General features: G+C 37.9%; 1 protein-coding gene across 1 annotated transcript in view; it reads left to right on the top strand.

Annotated features, from left to right (window-relative positions):
- Positions 1-17,706, top strand: part of LOC117290497 (clustered mitochondria protein homolog) — a 61,845-nt gene that overhangs the window by 2,996 nt on the left and 41,143 nt on the right. The window contains exons 2-5 of the mRNA XM_033771915.1: positions 7,273-7,763; positions 14,104-14,275; positions 14,954-15,088; positions 17,349-17,537. Of these exons, the coding sequence (XP_033627806.1) occupies positions 7,273-7,763; positions 14,104-14,275; positions 14,954-15,088; positions 17,349-17,537 (987 nt within the window). The remainder of the gene's footprint in view (positions 1-7,272; positions 7,764-14,103; positions 14,276-14,953; positions 15,089-17,348; positions 17,538-17,706) is intronic.

The following is a 17,706-nucleotide window of genomic DNA, read 5'->3' as shown; positions in this document are numbered from 1 at the left end:
AGTAATTGTACATTATTACATGATTGATTATGTCACTCTTACATTTTACAATTAATTATGTTTATGAGTAATTTCATTCTGTCTGCTATGTGTTACACATTTTCACATGTGGTAGGCTTGCTCCAGTTTCCGCTGTCTGTAACATTACATTTGAAAAATGTTGGTTGACTCTCTTCGCGGGCGTGTGATTAATTAGATATTTTCCTTTGAAATATCATGAAATCAAAATTAGTTTGCATCTACAGTGTTAAGTGTCCCTTTTTCAGAAACAAAACAAAACAATCCTAAACTAAACTGCCTTTAAAATTGTATTACACTTATGCACCAATTGGAAGTCAAGTAGGCCTATGTAGTATACAAATGATGTGTACCTGTGTACAGAAGGTAAATTTATTTTGTACAACTTGTATCTGGCATTGATCCAAAACAAGTCCAAGCTTTACTATTGTGCTGTTACTTTTAAACCTTCAGTTTGGCCCCTTGCCATAGAAGATTAAAATAGGTCACTCTAGCAGGGTGCTCCTTGAATGCTGGACAAATTTCTGTGGATTTTAAGTGCATTGGTAAATTGGCATTTGGATGCGTGTACAATTTACATGGTGTCGTGACTGGTGATGACACTGCATAATTGATCACTGAATAAATAAAATGTTCTGTCATTTTTCTAAATTGTGTTATATTCTAAAAGTCAGAAGACTGGTCTTTGACAGTTACCAAGTATCCAGTGTCTTTGAAGTAAAAATACGAGTCAACATTCTTTTCAAGTAGGCTATTTCAGTCTGAATTTTTATGGACTTGTATAATTGCGGGTAGGCTTAAAATGATGCAAATTGGTCCCGCTGGCTAATTACTGAAAAGGTACGATAAGATTTTAGAGTGAATGGTATTTCAAAGAGTATCACCCGCTATAACGAAAAAAGTTTAACTTTTACTTTTAATGGTCAGGAACCATGACAAAAATTTAAAACGTTTTTTATAAAACACATACGAATTGGTCACGTGATATACAAAAACTAATTTTGAGCACTTTATTTCACTGCTACTAATAATTGACGGACTTTTTCGAGCAATGGCTCAAATTAAAGCTTGTATCTTTCTCGACCCCCCATCAAAATACCTATTGAATTTTAAATCCAAATTTTGGGGTCAAATCGGCCAAAAATCTGACATAGCATCTTTAACTGATTTTTCCAGAAGGCACAACAGTTTTACGAATACAAAACTACTTAGCATTAAGTTACCATTTGTTTATATACTTGACTATCATGCATTATAAAATATTACGTATCAACTTAAACCTGATCCACCTCATGTGACTGTACTTTATTTCGCGCATACCCTGCAGTGTATTCCTTGCATAACTTACCTCAGTGTAATTTAAGACACCCCATCGTATCATGCAATAGTTAAGTGTAACATTGTTATTAATTGGGATGAATACTGCATTACGGGATCCATGTCTGTGGTCAACGCGTCTCAAAATCTTCCACAGCAAACTGGATTCTTATGAGACAAGATTTGAGAGAGGGTTGTCCAGATTTACTGCCAATTTAAAAACAAGGTCTCTAAATTGTGCACTTCCCAAACTTAACCATGTAGATAAAACTGGTTAAAATCAAAGAACACACAGACAGTCACTTAACATCTGTCTGGCTGAAACCGTGTACACTGTGTGGGCAATAGGAAATATTTGCATAGCGTTATCAAATCGACAAAAAATATAATTTACTCAAAATGAAAATACACAATTGAATTTACAGGCCTAGTTGTTTTAAAAACAAAAAAAGGTAACTTTTTCAAATTTTAGTGATTTTGATGTCTGCAAGTGAATGATGTACTGTATGGCCACAGAGTGTACATTGTACACTGTTCTTAATTCTTTGATTCTGTTGGTATACTAGATAAGATTACATTTGTTGGTGTAAATTGTTGGCAGTGATGTCAAAAGGTCAACATAATATTCAGTGACTGAGTGAGAATCTTCCCTTTATTGTAACTTCAGGAGCAATCATATTTCTCCCCTTTTTTAATAAACTTAACTCTAACTTCTGGAAACAAAGAATTTTAGGATTTCCTGAATACGTGTAATCTTCTACACGTGTATTCTTCTACACGTGTGTATGCAGAAAGTGGAGTCCCTCATGCCTTTATTTGGTGTGGGACCCAAATTTAGAGTCCTTGTCTGCATGCATGGTCTAGTGGAAACTCCATAGGGGTAAATGAGACCTAATTCAATTAGTTAGATACCAGTATCCAATTACTTTGAGCTCTGTGTTGGGAGATATCATACTGTGCATTAAGGGTTCAATAATGCTAAATCTATGGACATCATCCATTATAAAGATATCAGAATGGTTGAATGGAAAAGAAGTAAACATTAAGTTTGTCTTAAACAATTCTTTTGATGAAGATTTGAATGGTTATTAACATTTGAATTTTTTTTAAATTATGATGATAATAATAATAATAATAATAATAATAATAATAATAATAATAATAATAATAATAATAATAATATTGCTTCTTACATGTACATATTAGCGCTCAAATCTACAGGCCTGGAATTTCATGTTTTCATTTTGCAAAGGGGGCTTGTATTAGAAAATCTTAAAGTCTATTGGAAACTATTGATGGGACACCAAGGCCAAGACTAGGGGCACCAAGGCCAAGACTAGGGGCACCAAGGCCAAGACTAGGGGCAACAGAGGCAATGGCCTCCAAGGCCTCCATGTAATTCCAAGCTTGAGTCTTTCACTTGGTGATGCTCATGACGCTTCAGCATTCAGTATTTCCCTAAGGTATGAGGAGCTACGTTTTAAAGTATGAGGCCCCGTTCCCACTGGACCCCGCATTGATCTCACAATTCGAGAAAAGGGCCGTCAGGACCCCGAAAAGGCGATCAAAGAGAAATAAGCGTAAGTAGGAACGGGAGAGCCACCCCACCCTGTGTAGTCGCCATAGACACGTTGTGCCTGCGCACAGCACATTTGGATGACCTGCATCGGTGAACTTTTAATCCACTTCCGTTCCCATAAGGCGGATCAATGCGCCATCATACTCAGGTGGAAAGCCAACCTCAATTTCATGCCTTCAACTAATCCTGGTGCAGGACCCCATCTCGCATTGTGGATTCAGTGGGAACGGGTCTGAGACCTATCCTTTACATATAGCACGGTACATTACACACATTAAATGTAGTGGTTTACTACACTAAGGTCCTTTGGTGCAGTATGCAGCCAGGAACACCGGGGTGAACACCTTCTCTTTTTGATAAGTGCAATGAGTTGATGTTGAGTTGACCTACTTTGTACATAAATATGGATTCAACTTGTTGTAAAGGTTATCTTCCATGTTGGTGTGTAATCAGACCTGGTGTAATTTGCACTACTGAAATGTTGAACTTGCATCCATGAACTAAGTGTTGTGATAACCAGTCTGATAGTGTGTTGTTAATGGGTAGGTGCAAAGTGTACTGCCCTACAAATATCAGATTATTGCTTTAAGGTTGAAGCGATAATGAAGTAAGACAAAGGTCAGTTTACATCAAGTGTAAAATATGTACTTATGCACTCCCCGCCCCCCCCCCCCAGTATTTACTCAACTAAATAAACTTGCTAACAACTGGTACTCAAACATTGAATGCACATTGTGAGGTTAGAGAGGTTGTTTTTATTTAGAGTGTTTAATAAACACAATCTATGTGTATTTTGTCATTTATCTTGTAAGTTCAGTAAGTATTACTATTATGGAAACCTTTGCCCAGGGGCTTTGGCCTTGGATTTGTACCAGGATTGATAAAAAAAGGATGGCCATATTTGCTGGAAATTTCAAAACTGGGTGTCCAAATTGTTCACTTTTAATACATTTACAAAGTGTCATGACAGATAAAACAGGGTGTCCAAAAGACACACAGTATACACCCCTCTGGTAAGCTTGGGCGATGTCACGATATTATCGAATATTGCGATATTAATTTGGACACGATTTCGATATCGGATGGATTTGGTTTTAATCGAAATATCGATAATCGCGATATATCGATTAAATATCGCGAGGTATTTGCTAGCTGAGACATCTTGCACCCCATAGGTTTGGAGTAAAACCAGAAGAATAGGTCATTAGAACACCTCTCTTATGCTAGGACTGTCTCTTCTACAACTTTTACTTGGAGTTTTAAGACTGATGATGTCAAATTTCATTAATCGCGATTATATCGAATATCGCGATATATTATCGGCGTTATATCGTGAATAAAATACATCGATATCGCCCAAGCGTACCCTCTGGCCAATACTGTGCCTTTGAAGATGTATTGTTCAAAATACAAATCATATTTTCTGCATTATGGAAGTGCGCACCTTTTCAATGGGAACACTGCTCTGTCACCCTTCATGTGTGCATTGAGGGGCTTTACCCTTTTGCCATCTTGGTTGATGAGGTCTGTAGTAGTATGGCACACACACTATGAACAGAGAACTTTGACCAAATAACTTGGGTGCTGTACCTTTTCAGCAATCAATCCTTTCCCTGACCTCTCTCCTTTCAATATAACCTGTAATTATTCAAGCCATGAACTTCATTGTTCATAGTTCATAAATGGGTCCGTAATTGGGTATCTTTCTTAGGAAAGTTCCAATAACAACTTGCAATAGGGCCATGGCCAGAGAATATACAGTAATTTGTTGCTGCTGAATCCAAGGTTTGCCGGTGGAGTCCAAAAGAAAGTGTACAGGAATTAGCCTTCTGAGCAATTTTGTAAAGCTAAGCTTTTTGGGCTTGATCTTCACCTCTGCTGAAACCTTTCATCTTTTGTAAAGGTGAATGGCAAATAACTACAAAAATAATTGGTAATTGGTAAGGCACACAGAATTATGTTGTACACTTGAATTGACCTACGATTACGCTGTTAGTACGCAGTAATAACATTAACAAAAAATACTTAAAACATAATATACCATTTGTAAAGTGCCAACTGTCTATCAATGATGTTTGATGCGCTGGAAGAAAAGAAAATTAAGAAAAGCACACGTTACAAGATAGATTAAATCAAAGTATCAAGTCTCAATCCTTTTCCCCTCACTATTCATAACAATAATCTCAATTATCAGATGTATAATCAGATTTGGTGATAAACTTAACTTTTCTTAAGATTTTTTAAGGTGTACACATTGGTCAAGAAAACACTTAATACTTGAAGTGATTGCGTGATTGAAACAGATCTTTAATTCAAATGAAAAAAAAAAAAAACCCAGTTTTTCTCATGAAAGAAAGAAGTTAAGTATCTTGTGACTTTATATAAAAAGCATGTGGCACCTCAAGTAATCGCCATTAGTTGAAACTCGGACGGCCAGATTTGAGGTTTATTTCCTCATTTGCAGGTTGGTGGTGTGGTATGGGATGCGAGGGAGGGGGGGGGGATGAAAGTTGGAAAGCTAGTGTTTATAAGGTATGTCCTGTTTCATTGTTGGTAAGAAGGTACCACCATTGGATCACGACTGACTGAGGATTTTGTGGTTTGACTTGATATTGACACTCTTACTACATTTTATGTAGGGGCAATAGGTTCATGGTTGTGGTTTGAGTATATGCTGGTATTCTCATAGTAACAGGATGTGTGTTTCATTGACTGCTTCCTCCAGAAATTACTCTCAGATTCATTTAGGAATTACACAAATCTTTCATCACAGTACAGCCAGCATAATTTTTCTAGCTGATAAGCGATTTTCAGAGATATCAGTAATGTATTTTCTGTTATGTATGATGATTAGGATAGCTTGTGTTTCCTCAAGGACTTGTTCAACATGAACACTTCCAAACAGTCTACACCTAGATGTAGATTTTTAACTTCATGTGAGTTGCCCTCACACATTTTGGATAGTAGCACCGTGGGCACAGACTGAAATTCCATTTGTTTCAAACAGCTTTTCAGTAATTGTTTCTTTCTTTTGTTTCCCTTTGTTCCCTATTCCCTCTGTTGCTTTTTCTTTTCTTGTTCATGCGCTTTGAGCACCTTTATTAGGTGCCCCATAAATATTCATTCTTATTATTATTATTATTATTACAGACACTGGACACTTGGTAATTGTCAAAGATCAGTCTTCTCACTTGGTGTATTTGAGCTTGATTGGTCGTCGGAGTTGCGAGATAACTATGAGAGAAAAAAACACCCTTGTCACACGAAGTTGTGTGCGTTCAGATGCTAAATTTTGAGACCTCAAATTCGAAATCAAATTTGTGGAAAATTACTTCTTTCTCGAAAACTACCTCACTTCAGAGGGTGCCATTGTTTTAAACTATTTACTTGTTACTAAGTGAGGTTTTATGCTGATAATTATTTTGAGTAATTACCAGTAGTGTCCACTGCCTTTAATTCTCCGTGATTCAATACATGGGGATGTACTTTTACATGTATATTGTTTATCAAATGTAAAGTTTTGGTGTTTCAGCTATGTAATCAAAGCTTAAATTTTACTCTGAACCTCGGGCCTGAGGCCAGTGATTTTAGCTCTGGGCCAGTAAATTCATGGCCTTACATGTCCAGCAGTCATTTGCTTTTCAATTGAATATTTAATACCTCACTGTGTAATAGCTTTTACAGAAAGAAATTATGTTCAAAAGTTATGAGTCTGGTCATACAATTCCATCGAGTATCAAAACATACTAATCTATAGCACATGAGGTAATCCTCTCATAGTGCTGGTTCAAATATAAAAGCTCTCTCTCTCATGTAGATTCTGGTCTTGTTAAATAAATTTTGGTCCAGTAAACATTTTTAGCTACAAGCCTAGTAGCCCTGTTGGACTTTTGGGGATGGGGGATGGGGGATGGGGATGAACCAGCACTATGAGAGGATTACCTCATGTGTTATAGATTAGTATGTTTTGATACTCGATGGAATTGTATGACCAGACTCATAACTAACGGAGTAAACCGGTAATTTTTCCATTTTTACTCCAGTGCTAACAAGAAGGGGAAAACTTCACATAGGTAACTTAAAGAGAGGGTATAACTTTGGTAATTACTCCAAAAATTAATTACCATTGAAAGTTACTTGTTAAAGAATATTGGAGAGCTGTTGAAATCATGAGACATTGTTAGCAACCCTCCCGATGAAGAAATGTGTTTTTTCCTGAAAGAGGTATTGAAAATTAACTGAATGTTTGTATCCTTTAAAAACATGTGATGTATGAAACATGATGTATGAAACATGTGATGTATGTTTGTACTGGCCTCACCAACTAGTAAGTCGTTCATGTTTTATTCTCCTCATAGTTCTGAAGCTGAAAGCAGCCACAGCTCAGCCTAACCTGGTGAATGGTCAGAGAGGAGGAGGGGATGCTGATAGTGGTCCAGCAACCATGAATGGAATGAACAGTGACCATCAAGACAACAGGCTCAATGATGATCTCAACACTACAGAGGCCCAGAATGGACATGAAAAGCCAGATCAGGTAGTGCAACCAGACACCAAATGCCCGTTCCTTAACGGGCACTCGGAAGCCTCTGCCGACGATCCCGACAGCAAGAGTGAAGTTGTCGCTGATCAAAGCGATGCCACAGAGTCTAACTCTGAGGATCTTCCATCTGAGAATGGCACCGAGGAAGGAGACAAGAGCAAAGAGGTCGAGGGAGAAAATGGTGAAAGGACAGACTCCGAAAAGGAGAGCCAAAAAGACTCTAAAGTTGAGGACGTGATCGTGATTCAAGACACTGCATTCACATTGAAGATAGTGCCTCCAGTGAGCGAGGCATTTGAATTACAGGTTTGTTTTACCACTTGCTTTTACATTGATCTGTTTCTATCGTATCCTTACATTACCAATAGCCTCAACAGGGCTCAAATTCGGGGACAAAACCCACAAGGCTGCATGTCTTGTAGCTTGAAACTTACCAGGACCAGAGAATTTGTTGGCAGACCGGAATCAAAATGAGAAGAACACTATCTACACAGTTGCACATTTGAGCTGTTTTGAGAAAATGCTAAAAGTGAAGATTTATCTCATTTTGTTTATGAGTAGTACTCCCATACTCAACGGAATTGAAACATTGTAATATCAGTTAATTTAAAAAAGCAATAAGGTGTAATTATTCAAAAAGACCGCCGGACTAACTAGGGATAATCAGTGGCCTTGGGCATGTAGTCCAGTGTTTAAATTCAAACCCTGTTTTTGAGCCTACTGACTCAGTGCATGACATTGCAATACACTGCATGCTTGACTAGTCCGAACTGAATAACTAACCGTTATAGTGTAATCTCTTGCAGAGTCGGTAAAAAATGTGGTTTACCATGCTGCTTGCTTTTCCGAGAAGTCTGGCTTTATTCAGCTTCTAGAAATAATCAGAGGTGATCTCTATACAAACTATGGAGGATAGGGGTGTCGAAAAATGGGGTATGGGAAAATGAGGGGTGTCGGAACATATGGATGTTAGAAGCACAGAAGATATGTAGGGGTGTTGGAACGTGAGGGTGTGACCGTAATGTTAGTGTCAATGGAGCTTAAACAAAATCATGCCATCCCAAATTATGAGCTGAGTTTATATTGTTGCATTGGTTTGGAACTACTGAAATGACGTAATATTCACAGTGGGTCAACACTTGAGGCTTTACAGTGGCTATTGTGTGGTGTTTACAGATCAACCTCATAGGCACACAAACACCATCAATCATAGATTGAGGCTGGTTTATCCCTTGCAGGTTACATTGTGAGAGAGTCAACTAATGCATGGAGGATTAGATAGTTATCATTGAGCAGACAAGAATGATCTGGGACTAGGGAGTAATGTGTAGTGATTGAAACTGCTATCAGAGTGTAAACATTGGTGTACAAAAGCAAAATGCTAACAGTTCTATTGAAGGATTATGCAATAGACAGACACTAGCAATGTAGCAATGCCAGTAGAAATCGTGGCGGACCAGCTGAAACACCTTGCCAACTGGTCTGGCTGACCAATCAAAAATATCGGCAGCGGTACTACAGAACTATGACTATTTTTTTTACTATTTTCAGGCTCGAATGAAACGTAAAAACATTTACTCAAGGTTTGGATAAAACATAATAAAAATCACTCGAAGTGCCGCTGAACGCTGGCAAACTTCCGACGATCACGCATACACACACAGCGCAAAATCCCATCATGCAACGCAAAGGCTTGTAGTCTTCGTATTAGTTCACGTGTGGCAGAAAGTGTAAGAAATACTGAACGCTAGAGGGCGTTTCAGAATATTCGATAGCGTGGGAATAGACGCCCTCTATTGGTTAAAGTACGCGGTAGCTTACAAAACTAGCTTCAATCGCCTTGACAGAAGACCACAAAGCAAAACACATTCTGTCAGCAGCATGGTCGTCAACGGAGCAGATTTCCGTGTAGGAATAAGAGTCTAGCGTGTTCACGAAAAACGAGGGAGACGGTGAGGCTTCATTCAACAAAAATTACCAAGTTAGGATACTCTGGATGAGCAAAAAGGAGTATTTAATTGTGTTTAGTGAGGTTCTTCCGTCCTGATTTTGCGTAATTGTGTTGTTATTTGGGGCTTGGTTTTTTTGCTGGCGATTGGTGGGCGATCTAGTTTATTGTTCCAATCCATGGTTTTATTGGTCACATATAATGTGCGGTTGTTTGGGTTTTTTTGCGGGTTGATTTCAAGAAAGACTTGGGTTCTAGATAGCAATCATGTGTTAAACAAAGGCGCAGTTGTTTTTTGCTGCTTTTAAAAACGTTTTTTAAATGAAAATTTTGTTCACAAAACAGACGCCGGCACCGACCATTCCATACACATAATTGAAAAAAATACCGTCAAACTCGTATGCTTCTTCATGGATGTTGCAACTTTTTTGATGTCTACTTTTTGTTGGGGGTTTTTCTGGACGAAAGTATACTTTTAGTTTTAAAAAAAATAACATAAAAAATTGACGGACCAGTCAAAAACCTGGCGGACCAGTGAAAAATCAAGCCAACTGGTCCTGCTGGCCAGTTGAAAAAAAAGTTAAGGGCAACCCCTGTTACACTCCATTACTTAGCCTTCAAACACGAATCTTAATTTACCAATAATGATGGTACCAGCACAAATGTATGATAAATTATTTCCTTACATGTACTTCAATTTTCCATAATAACTCTACACTAGACATTTATGTGTATTTACTGTGTGCAACCCATTTCCATTTATTTGAATCTAAAATGACATGTAGCCCCCTTCCACAGTGTCTAAGAGTATGATCCAAAGTCTCAAACAATTTATTTGTAAAAATAAAAAATTGCTGGTTTGGGTGGTGTGGGATGGGAGTCTTTCACTGTATTTTAAGTAGTACCAGCATTATTACTACAGTGCAAGTTTTAGTCTCTATATGCCCATGTGTTTGTATTGCCACGTGGGCCAAAGTGGGAGTTGTTCTTTTTACACGTGTTGTACATGTCCAGTGTATCATAGGGCATAGTTCTACAGCTGATAGTGCAGCACAGCTGTAGGTCATCCCACTATGCAAACATCTATTCAATACTAGGGTATTAATATGTAGATCCTTATCACTGGTGTCCATCATGCAGTATGATTCATTCAGTCAGCGGAAGCCATTGGTACCCTGATGACCCTGATTCATTGAGGAAGAGATGGGGGGGGGGCATTAAAAAAGTGCTTTGGGTAAATTTTGCTACATAGGGATAGAGTTGTGCTTACTCTTTTAGAGCAGAATAATGAACCTGACCTTAGACGCTGCTTTTACTACTTGGTTGGTATATTTTAACAGCTATTTGTGTCCAGATATTTGCCATATTATGCCCCCCCCCCAAATAAATAAATAAAAATAAATAAATAAATAAAAATAAATAAATAAATAAATAAATAAATAAAAATAAATAAATAATAATACAAAATTTGAAGTAAGAAGAAACTATGATCCCTTAGGGTGAGTCTTGGCTCTGAAAAGAGCCGGTTGATGCTCAAATTAATTTTCCACACTGTTAAGTTGTTTAACATTGACTGAGTTTTTAAAAGGAAAAGAAACGTTGTTTCAAACCATTTCCCAACCAAAATTAAATTATCATTGATATAAATGCATCAAGTAGTATAAAACCATCTTGTTTTGGCCCCAGCTGGAATAGACAAATCTGCTTTGGTTGAAACCACTTTTTTTTCTTAATGTACATTTGATTTGTTTACTTGGTCTCCTTGCAGGAAACTTGACTTGTGTCACTGCTCAAAATAAGTGTTTGAATGTTTCTGTAATTCAGACAAATGTTGTCCACCCATTGCTAACTTTGTCTCCATTGATTTTTCTGTCTGGCCATCACTGGAGTATTTCTTAAATCATATTCTTGTCATCGAAGTTGCAAGAAATTAATGAAAGAAAAAACACCCTTGTTGCGCAACTTTGTGTGCTTTCAGATGCATAATCAACAGATAAAAGGCTTTAGCTGAGGCCTTTTATTATGGTAAATTACCTCTTTTTAAAAAAATACGTTACTACAGAGGGAGCCATTTCTCACAATGTTTTATACTTTCATCAGCTCTCTGTTGCTTGATACCAAGTCAGTTTTTATGCTAATAATTACCAATTAGTGTCCAGTGCCTTTAAAGATGATTTCTACATATGGGATGACACACATCCACAGTCACTGAAATAACAGCCCATCTGCCTTCTCTCACCTAAACTTCAACCTCCTCTTCCCCTATAAAAAGTCCTCACACGCTGTAAAATTACAATTATAACTATTTAATTGTGGACTATTAATAGCCTTAACCTATAATTAAACAGGAAATCATTTAATAAATTATTATGTCAGTTGTATTGAAGAAGGGGATGCGACTTGGATATGTTTAGCGGGTGACTCGATCTGAGACTAAAATTGAATGCATGTATTTTTAGAGAATCTTAAGGGGGAACTGTTAACCTTGCTTGAAGCAATTTGTAAATTATGACCCGAAATGCCTTTGGTGTAAGTGAAATTAAAAAAAATCTTAAAATTACTTAAAATCACTCTTAAAATTTTGATTTTAGAAAGCATTTTGAGAATCATTCTGCATCAAAGTATCCCAACAAAATTTTGACTCCCATAAATGGCCGACCGTGATAGTTTGCAACGTAAAAAGAAAACCGTGCAATTTTGAGTGATACTTGTGTGGATCATTATATTCTACTTTTAAAACATCTTTCTAACCATATATATTTCATAACATTCGGTTTCAAACGCTTTTTAGTGACAAACTCGTCCGATCCAAGGCAACGTGTTCCTTTAACTACATTTCTGCTTAGAAGACAGGGTATCAGTTTGAATAACAGTGTATAATTTTTATTGTTCTTTCATTGATTGTTTGCTATGGTGTCCTTCAAAGCATTGCTGCAACAATGGACCAAGAAATACTCCGCCAAGTCATGTCTGTTTTGTCTACTCAACCTGGTCCAATTTCAAGGCTATGTTTACTACTGACTTGAATACCACCAGTGTTCTCCCCATGTTTTTCCCCAAACTTTGGGGCATTCTGGACCCAAATTGTTGGATGTTTGGCTGAATTGAAACAAAGTTTTCAGATTTGTTCTAGTATTGTGTTCATCTCAGTTTTAAAAGCTCTCCTGTCTGGAACATTCGGTATGTTTTTGTCTTGGTGTTTTTTATGTGAAATTATTTGTAAAAAAAAAGTATATACTTATATATATTAACTGTTTTGCGTATCGACCAAAATGTCCGCATTTGTTTGCTGCATAAGAACAATATATGTTTTGGTTTATTATGCTGTGTATTTATAGTGCCAGCAGGAAGTCACATTGACTTTGAACATGGTTAAACCCCCAGGCATCCCATACAAGCAATGTAATGTAGCCTTGTAGTGGAACCTTTTGCAGCTGTTTGAATTCTAGAAGATCTTGTGACTGCTAAATGCTGTTGGGTTTCAGTGCGTTGAGCATTGTTACAGTGTCACTTATTAATGCAGCTCTGGAGATTATATTCCTTCAAAGTTTCCTTCTATTTATCATGTACTGTTGTACAATGTTTGCAAGAGGTGAAAGAAAACAGGCTTTATAAATTTATAAATGTATTGTAAACATGTGCCTTGAAATCCGCATTTATGTCAAGCATATTTCACAGGTTAGCAGGGAGATTTGCTTGAGCGCATGCATACTCCACAATACTAGGCATTTTTTTACTCACACAGCTAGCGCAGAAAAATCAGCATTTGCCTTGTTAAATAAGAATTATGAAAATGGCCCCACAGGCCTGATGTAACCAAACGCATTGGGTCATCCAGGGCGTATTGGAAGCCAGAGTCCTATACAATGTATACATAACAGGATCATTAATTGAAGGCCAATGAGATTATGTGACTGATTCACACATGCTGAAGTGTAGTGCTTGAGTAAACCTTGTGTAATCAGTCTTCAACACAATGCTTTTAGAGTTCAGTCAAATATAATCTGCTTCATACAATTGAGCCATGAGTGCTTTTTGCTAAGGTTTGAGTATTTACTGATCATTTTGCTTTTAATGTGAGGGTATTATTGCTTGAATTACATAAACATTGTGTTGTGGGAGGGCAAGGGGTTGGTTTTTGTTTGTTATGATGATTGCCTGTCTAGGTTATAAAAATAAAATAAAAATGGGGGGGGTATAACACTTGTTCATTTATAAGTTAACTTTTTAGGAACAATTTGTATACGTATATAGCAATCATGCATGCACCACAAATAATGCCAAATTTGAAAAAAGACGAGCAAGTGTACGATATTACAAATCTCACTTAGATTCATCTTAACTTAGGATGGGTGGTTTGCCACAGTGATTTGTATTGTGACCCTGCCCGAACACATCCCGAACACATCCCCCTAGTAGTACTAGGTTCTTATAAACTGCTTTTTAGATTGCTATAAATTTCCTATCCGAAGGATTCAGCAATATTGGTCAAGTGTCTTGCTTATCTGAAGGACGCAGCAATAATTGTTAAGTGTCTTGCTCGAGGACACATGTGTCATGAGTAGGATTCGAACCCGCACTCTGCTGATCAGAAACACCAGAGCTTGAATCCTGCAATCCGCTCTGCCAAAAGATCTATGTGAAATTGACCTCTGACCTCTCAGTTGACCCTCTCTGACCCTCTTTCCTTGTTAACAGGTTAGTCCTCAAGAAATGGTTCAAGAGATTCACCAAGTCCTGATGGATCGTGAGGATACCTGCCATCGGACATGTTTCTCCCTTCAGCTCGATGGCAATGTTCTGGACAACTTTGCTGAGCTCAAGAGCATCGAGGGTTTGAAGGAAGGATCTGTGGTCAAAGTGGTGGAAGGTAGGTTGGGTCATTGATGTTGCTTTCTCTTTTCCACTTCCATCATAACTTGGTTTTGAGAAGTTGTTAAATTGTACAAAGTTGGTGATTTTTTGTATGGTTATTTTCAATCAGACATAGTGGAGCGTCTTTCTCACACTTGTAACTTCCAGTCTCGCTACCATGGGCAGCGCCCCATATTGGTCTCTTGTAACTAACCCTTTGGAGGGATGCTCTTAAATGAGGGAATAAAAGGGAATTAAACAGCTTTTTAAAACAGGCTGGGGCAGGGTAGTGCAATAAAGGACAGAGCCATAGGTGAGGTCCTTTATTGCCATTAAGACTGAGTCATCACTCTTTTATTCCCATTAATAAAAAGTTGGTTGTAAAAAAACGTTAACTAGAGAACAAATGTGGAATTTCTATCCAAATAGAGCGCAAAGTAGCTCCTCATGCAGGTTTCAACTTATGCCCTTTAGTTTCAAACTCTTGCATATAGTTTTTGAATTTTCAAAAGCCAAATTTGCGACCAACCAACTTAAACAGGGATGTGAAATTTCCACGATCTTTGCAATCATCTACTCAATTTCTCAGGCGATGATTAAACACGTTTAAACATGGCCATCTGTGATGTCCTCTTGACCAATGAAGTTTCTAGAATCAACAGTAACACTGCCATGTTTTGTTATTTTTCCGTAGAGCCCTACACCGTGAGAGAAGCTAGAATCCATGTACGTCATGTAAGAGATCTACTGAAGTCTCTGGATCCATCAGATGCTTATAATGGCATGGATTGCCAGTCTCTATCGTTCCTTACCACCATCCTCAATGACGGTAAGTAGAAATGTGGTACACTAGGGTTTCATTTTAACGCTGGACTGTTGGCCCGAGGCCAGTTATTTTAGCCTCGGGCCAGTAAACTCATGACTGGACAAGTCTGACGGTCTTGTGTTTTTCAGTTTGGTGCTACAAAGAGAGAGTCTGAAAAAATATCCTCGCTGTCCCTCCTAATAATCCATTTACTGACACATTTGTTCCTCTGATCGTCTTTATGTTTGTCATTTACCCCTGCCGACCTGACCACAAAACTATGAACATATACCCAGACGTAGTTTTGTGTGAATCTTGATCAAGTCAACAGAGGTGGAGTGTCACTGAATGGGACAGCGCCATCAATTATTTCCGTTGAATATAAAAATATATTCATTTGGGGTTGGCACTGAATACTCAGTACTTACCCGAGTTCTGTGAAAAAACATCACAGGCATATTACTCAGGTGGGATTCGAACCCACGACCCTTGCAATTCTAGAGCAGTGTCATACCAACTAGACAATGTGCTGTTGTCTACATTGTGCACTACTACAGAATGCAATGAAAATAATTTGACCTGCGCTGGGGTTGGATTTCACAATGAGTTAAGTCTTATCTAGAGTTGGGAAGAGTAAAACTTAGGACTAGCCTTCAGTTTTTAATAACTCCTAAAGAGTCCTAGGACTAGTCCTAAGTTAGGACTATCTTTTGGGAATCAACCAAAGAGGGTACCAATCGTGTGTCATGCGCAAGGATAAGGCATGTTTGTGCGATTTCCATGTGTATAAATGTCCATTACATTGTTAAAAGAATACGTTGCCTTGGAACGGTCGAGTTGGTCTTTGAAAAGCGTTCTGTAACCGTTTGTTATAAAATCGATATGGTTAGAAAGATGTTGTAAAAGTAGAATACAATGATCTACACAAATCTGCCTCAAATTTGCGTGGTTTTCGTTTTACCTCGTCGACAAACACGGTCGGCCTTTAATGGGAGTCCTAAATTTGACTCCCATAAACGGCTGGCCGTGTTAGTTTGCGGCGTAAAATGAAAACCGTGCAATTTTGAGTGATACTTGTATGGATCATTATATTCTACTTTTAAAACATCTGTCTAACCATATGCATTTCATAACAAACGGTTTCAAACACTTTTTATAGACCAACTAATCCGATCCAAGGCAACATGGGGATCTACTTGACAATTATGGCATTAAGCTCTTCTTAAGCCGACTGCCCTGGGCAAAATCTTTAAAAAGTGTTTTGCGCTATGCTTTTCATCTTCATTGATTTGTTGAATCCCGAAAAGGGTCCAAAGTATTTCATGATCATGTCACGTGTTCAAGTTAACAGTTGCATAACTGAACATTTTATTCATCAACAAGAAATCCTTACATAAACACTGAAGAATTACTGGCATACATTTAAGCGTTTGGCATTCAGTATATGAAGTGTAGAGAACTATTTAAGTAGTGTGTGAGTGGAGTTGCAGTAACATGCCAAGTCTTCAAAAATAACAATATTTAGCCCAATAAAGCAATGGCTGCCAGTGAGAGCATTTCAATTGATGCTCACTTGTGGCGGTTGATTTAATTGTTTTTATTGTCACACATATATATACAGAGTGAAATTTACTTCGAATTGCAAGTCTAAAAATATTAAAGATTTAAAAAAAAAATACAGAAAACACTTGTTAAACACTTGACATACATACAATAACAAATAAACAATATGCGCACATTATGCAAGAGACAACAGTAAAAAAATTGCAAACCCTCGAAAACAAATTAGAAAGTATTAGTCAATCTTATTGCACTGGGATAAAAACTATTGCGAGTACGTTTGGAGTCAGCTCTGATCGCTCTATATCGCTTACCTGTTCTTATCAGTTCAAACAAACTATTCACAGGGTGAAATTCATCCAAATTGATTTCTTTAGAACCCGTGTAGCATAAAGTTTATCCAAAGCAGGAAGCTCACGACCAATAATAAAGCTAGCAGTGCTGACTAAACGATTGAGGCGTTTTCGGTCATCTGCCGTGGTCATTCCATGCATTTTCCCCCCAGAAAATTGAAGGTCTAAAAATGAACATACTGACTTAAATACTGATGAAATGGGAAACTTTTGGGCGGTCCTTTTTCACAGTTCTCGCGGGTAGTGCGCGTGCTCAGACCTACGCTCGCAATATACGAGCGTAAGGACTTTTATGTTTAATATAAGCCTCCCATTGTTTGACTGGAAAAGACCAAACTTATCCAATCTTTTTATCTTTTGTCTGTCTCCAGATCGCAAACGCACTAAGAGCAATGCGGATTCTGTGGACTGTACTCCACCAGACTACCTAATGCCATCCAGTAAAGAGCGTCCTCTATTAAATCTGCAACCAATCAGTAAGGAAAGTCGTGTAGCGTCTTGTCTGAAGGTACTGACAGTATCTGGATGGAACCCTCCACCAGGTACAAGGAAGATGCATGGTAAGTCAAATATATAAGAAAGTGCTTTCAAAAATCTAAGCGAGGCCTACACTTTCATGGTGTGTGTATCATCAGTGTGTCTGATCTGGTTCCTCCCAACAGGATGTTTTAATGTGAAACCGTGGTCCAGTGGTTAGACTGCATGACTTGCAATCACAAGGTTGTGGGT

This window comes from Asterias rubens, chromosome 5 (genome assembly GCF_902459465.1).
Source record: "Asterias rubens chromosome 5, eAstRub1.3, whole genome shotgun sequence".
NCBI classification, from domain to species: Eukaryota; Metazoa; Echinodermata; class Asteroidea; order Forcipulatida; family Asteriidae; genus Asterias; species Asterias rubens.
Note: the sequence above shows the minus strand (reverse complement) of the source record. Positions and strands in the feature narration are given on the sequence as shown.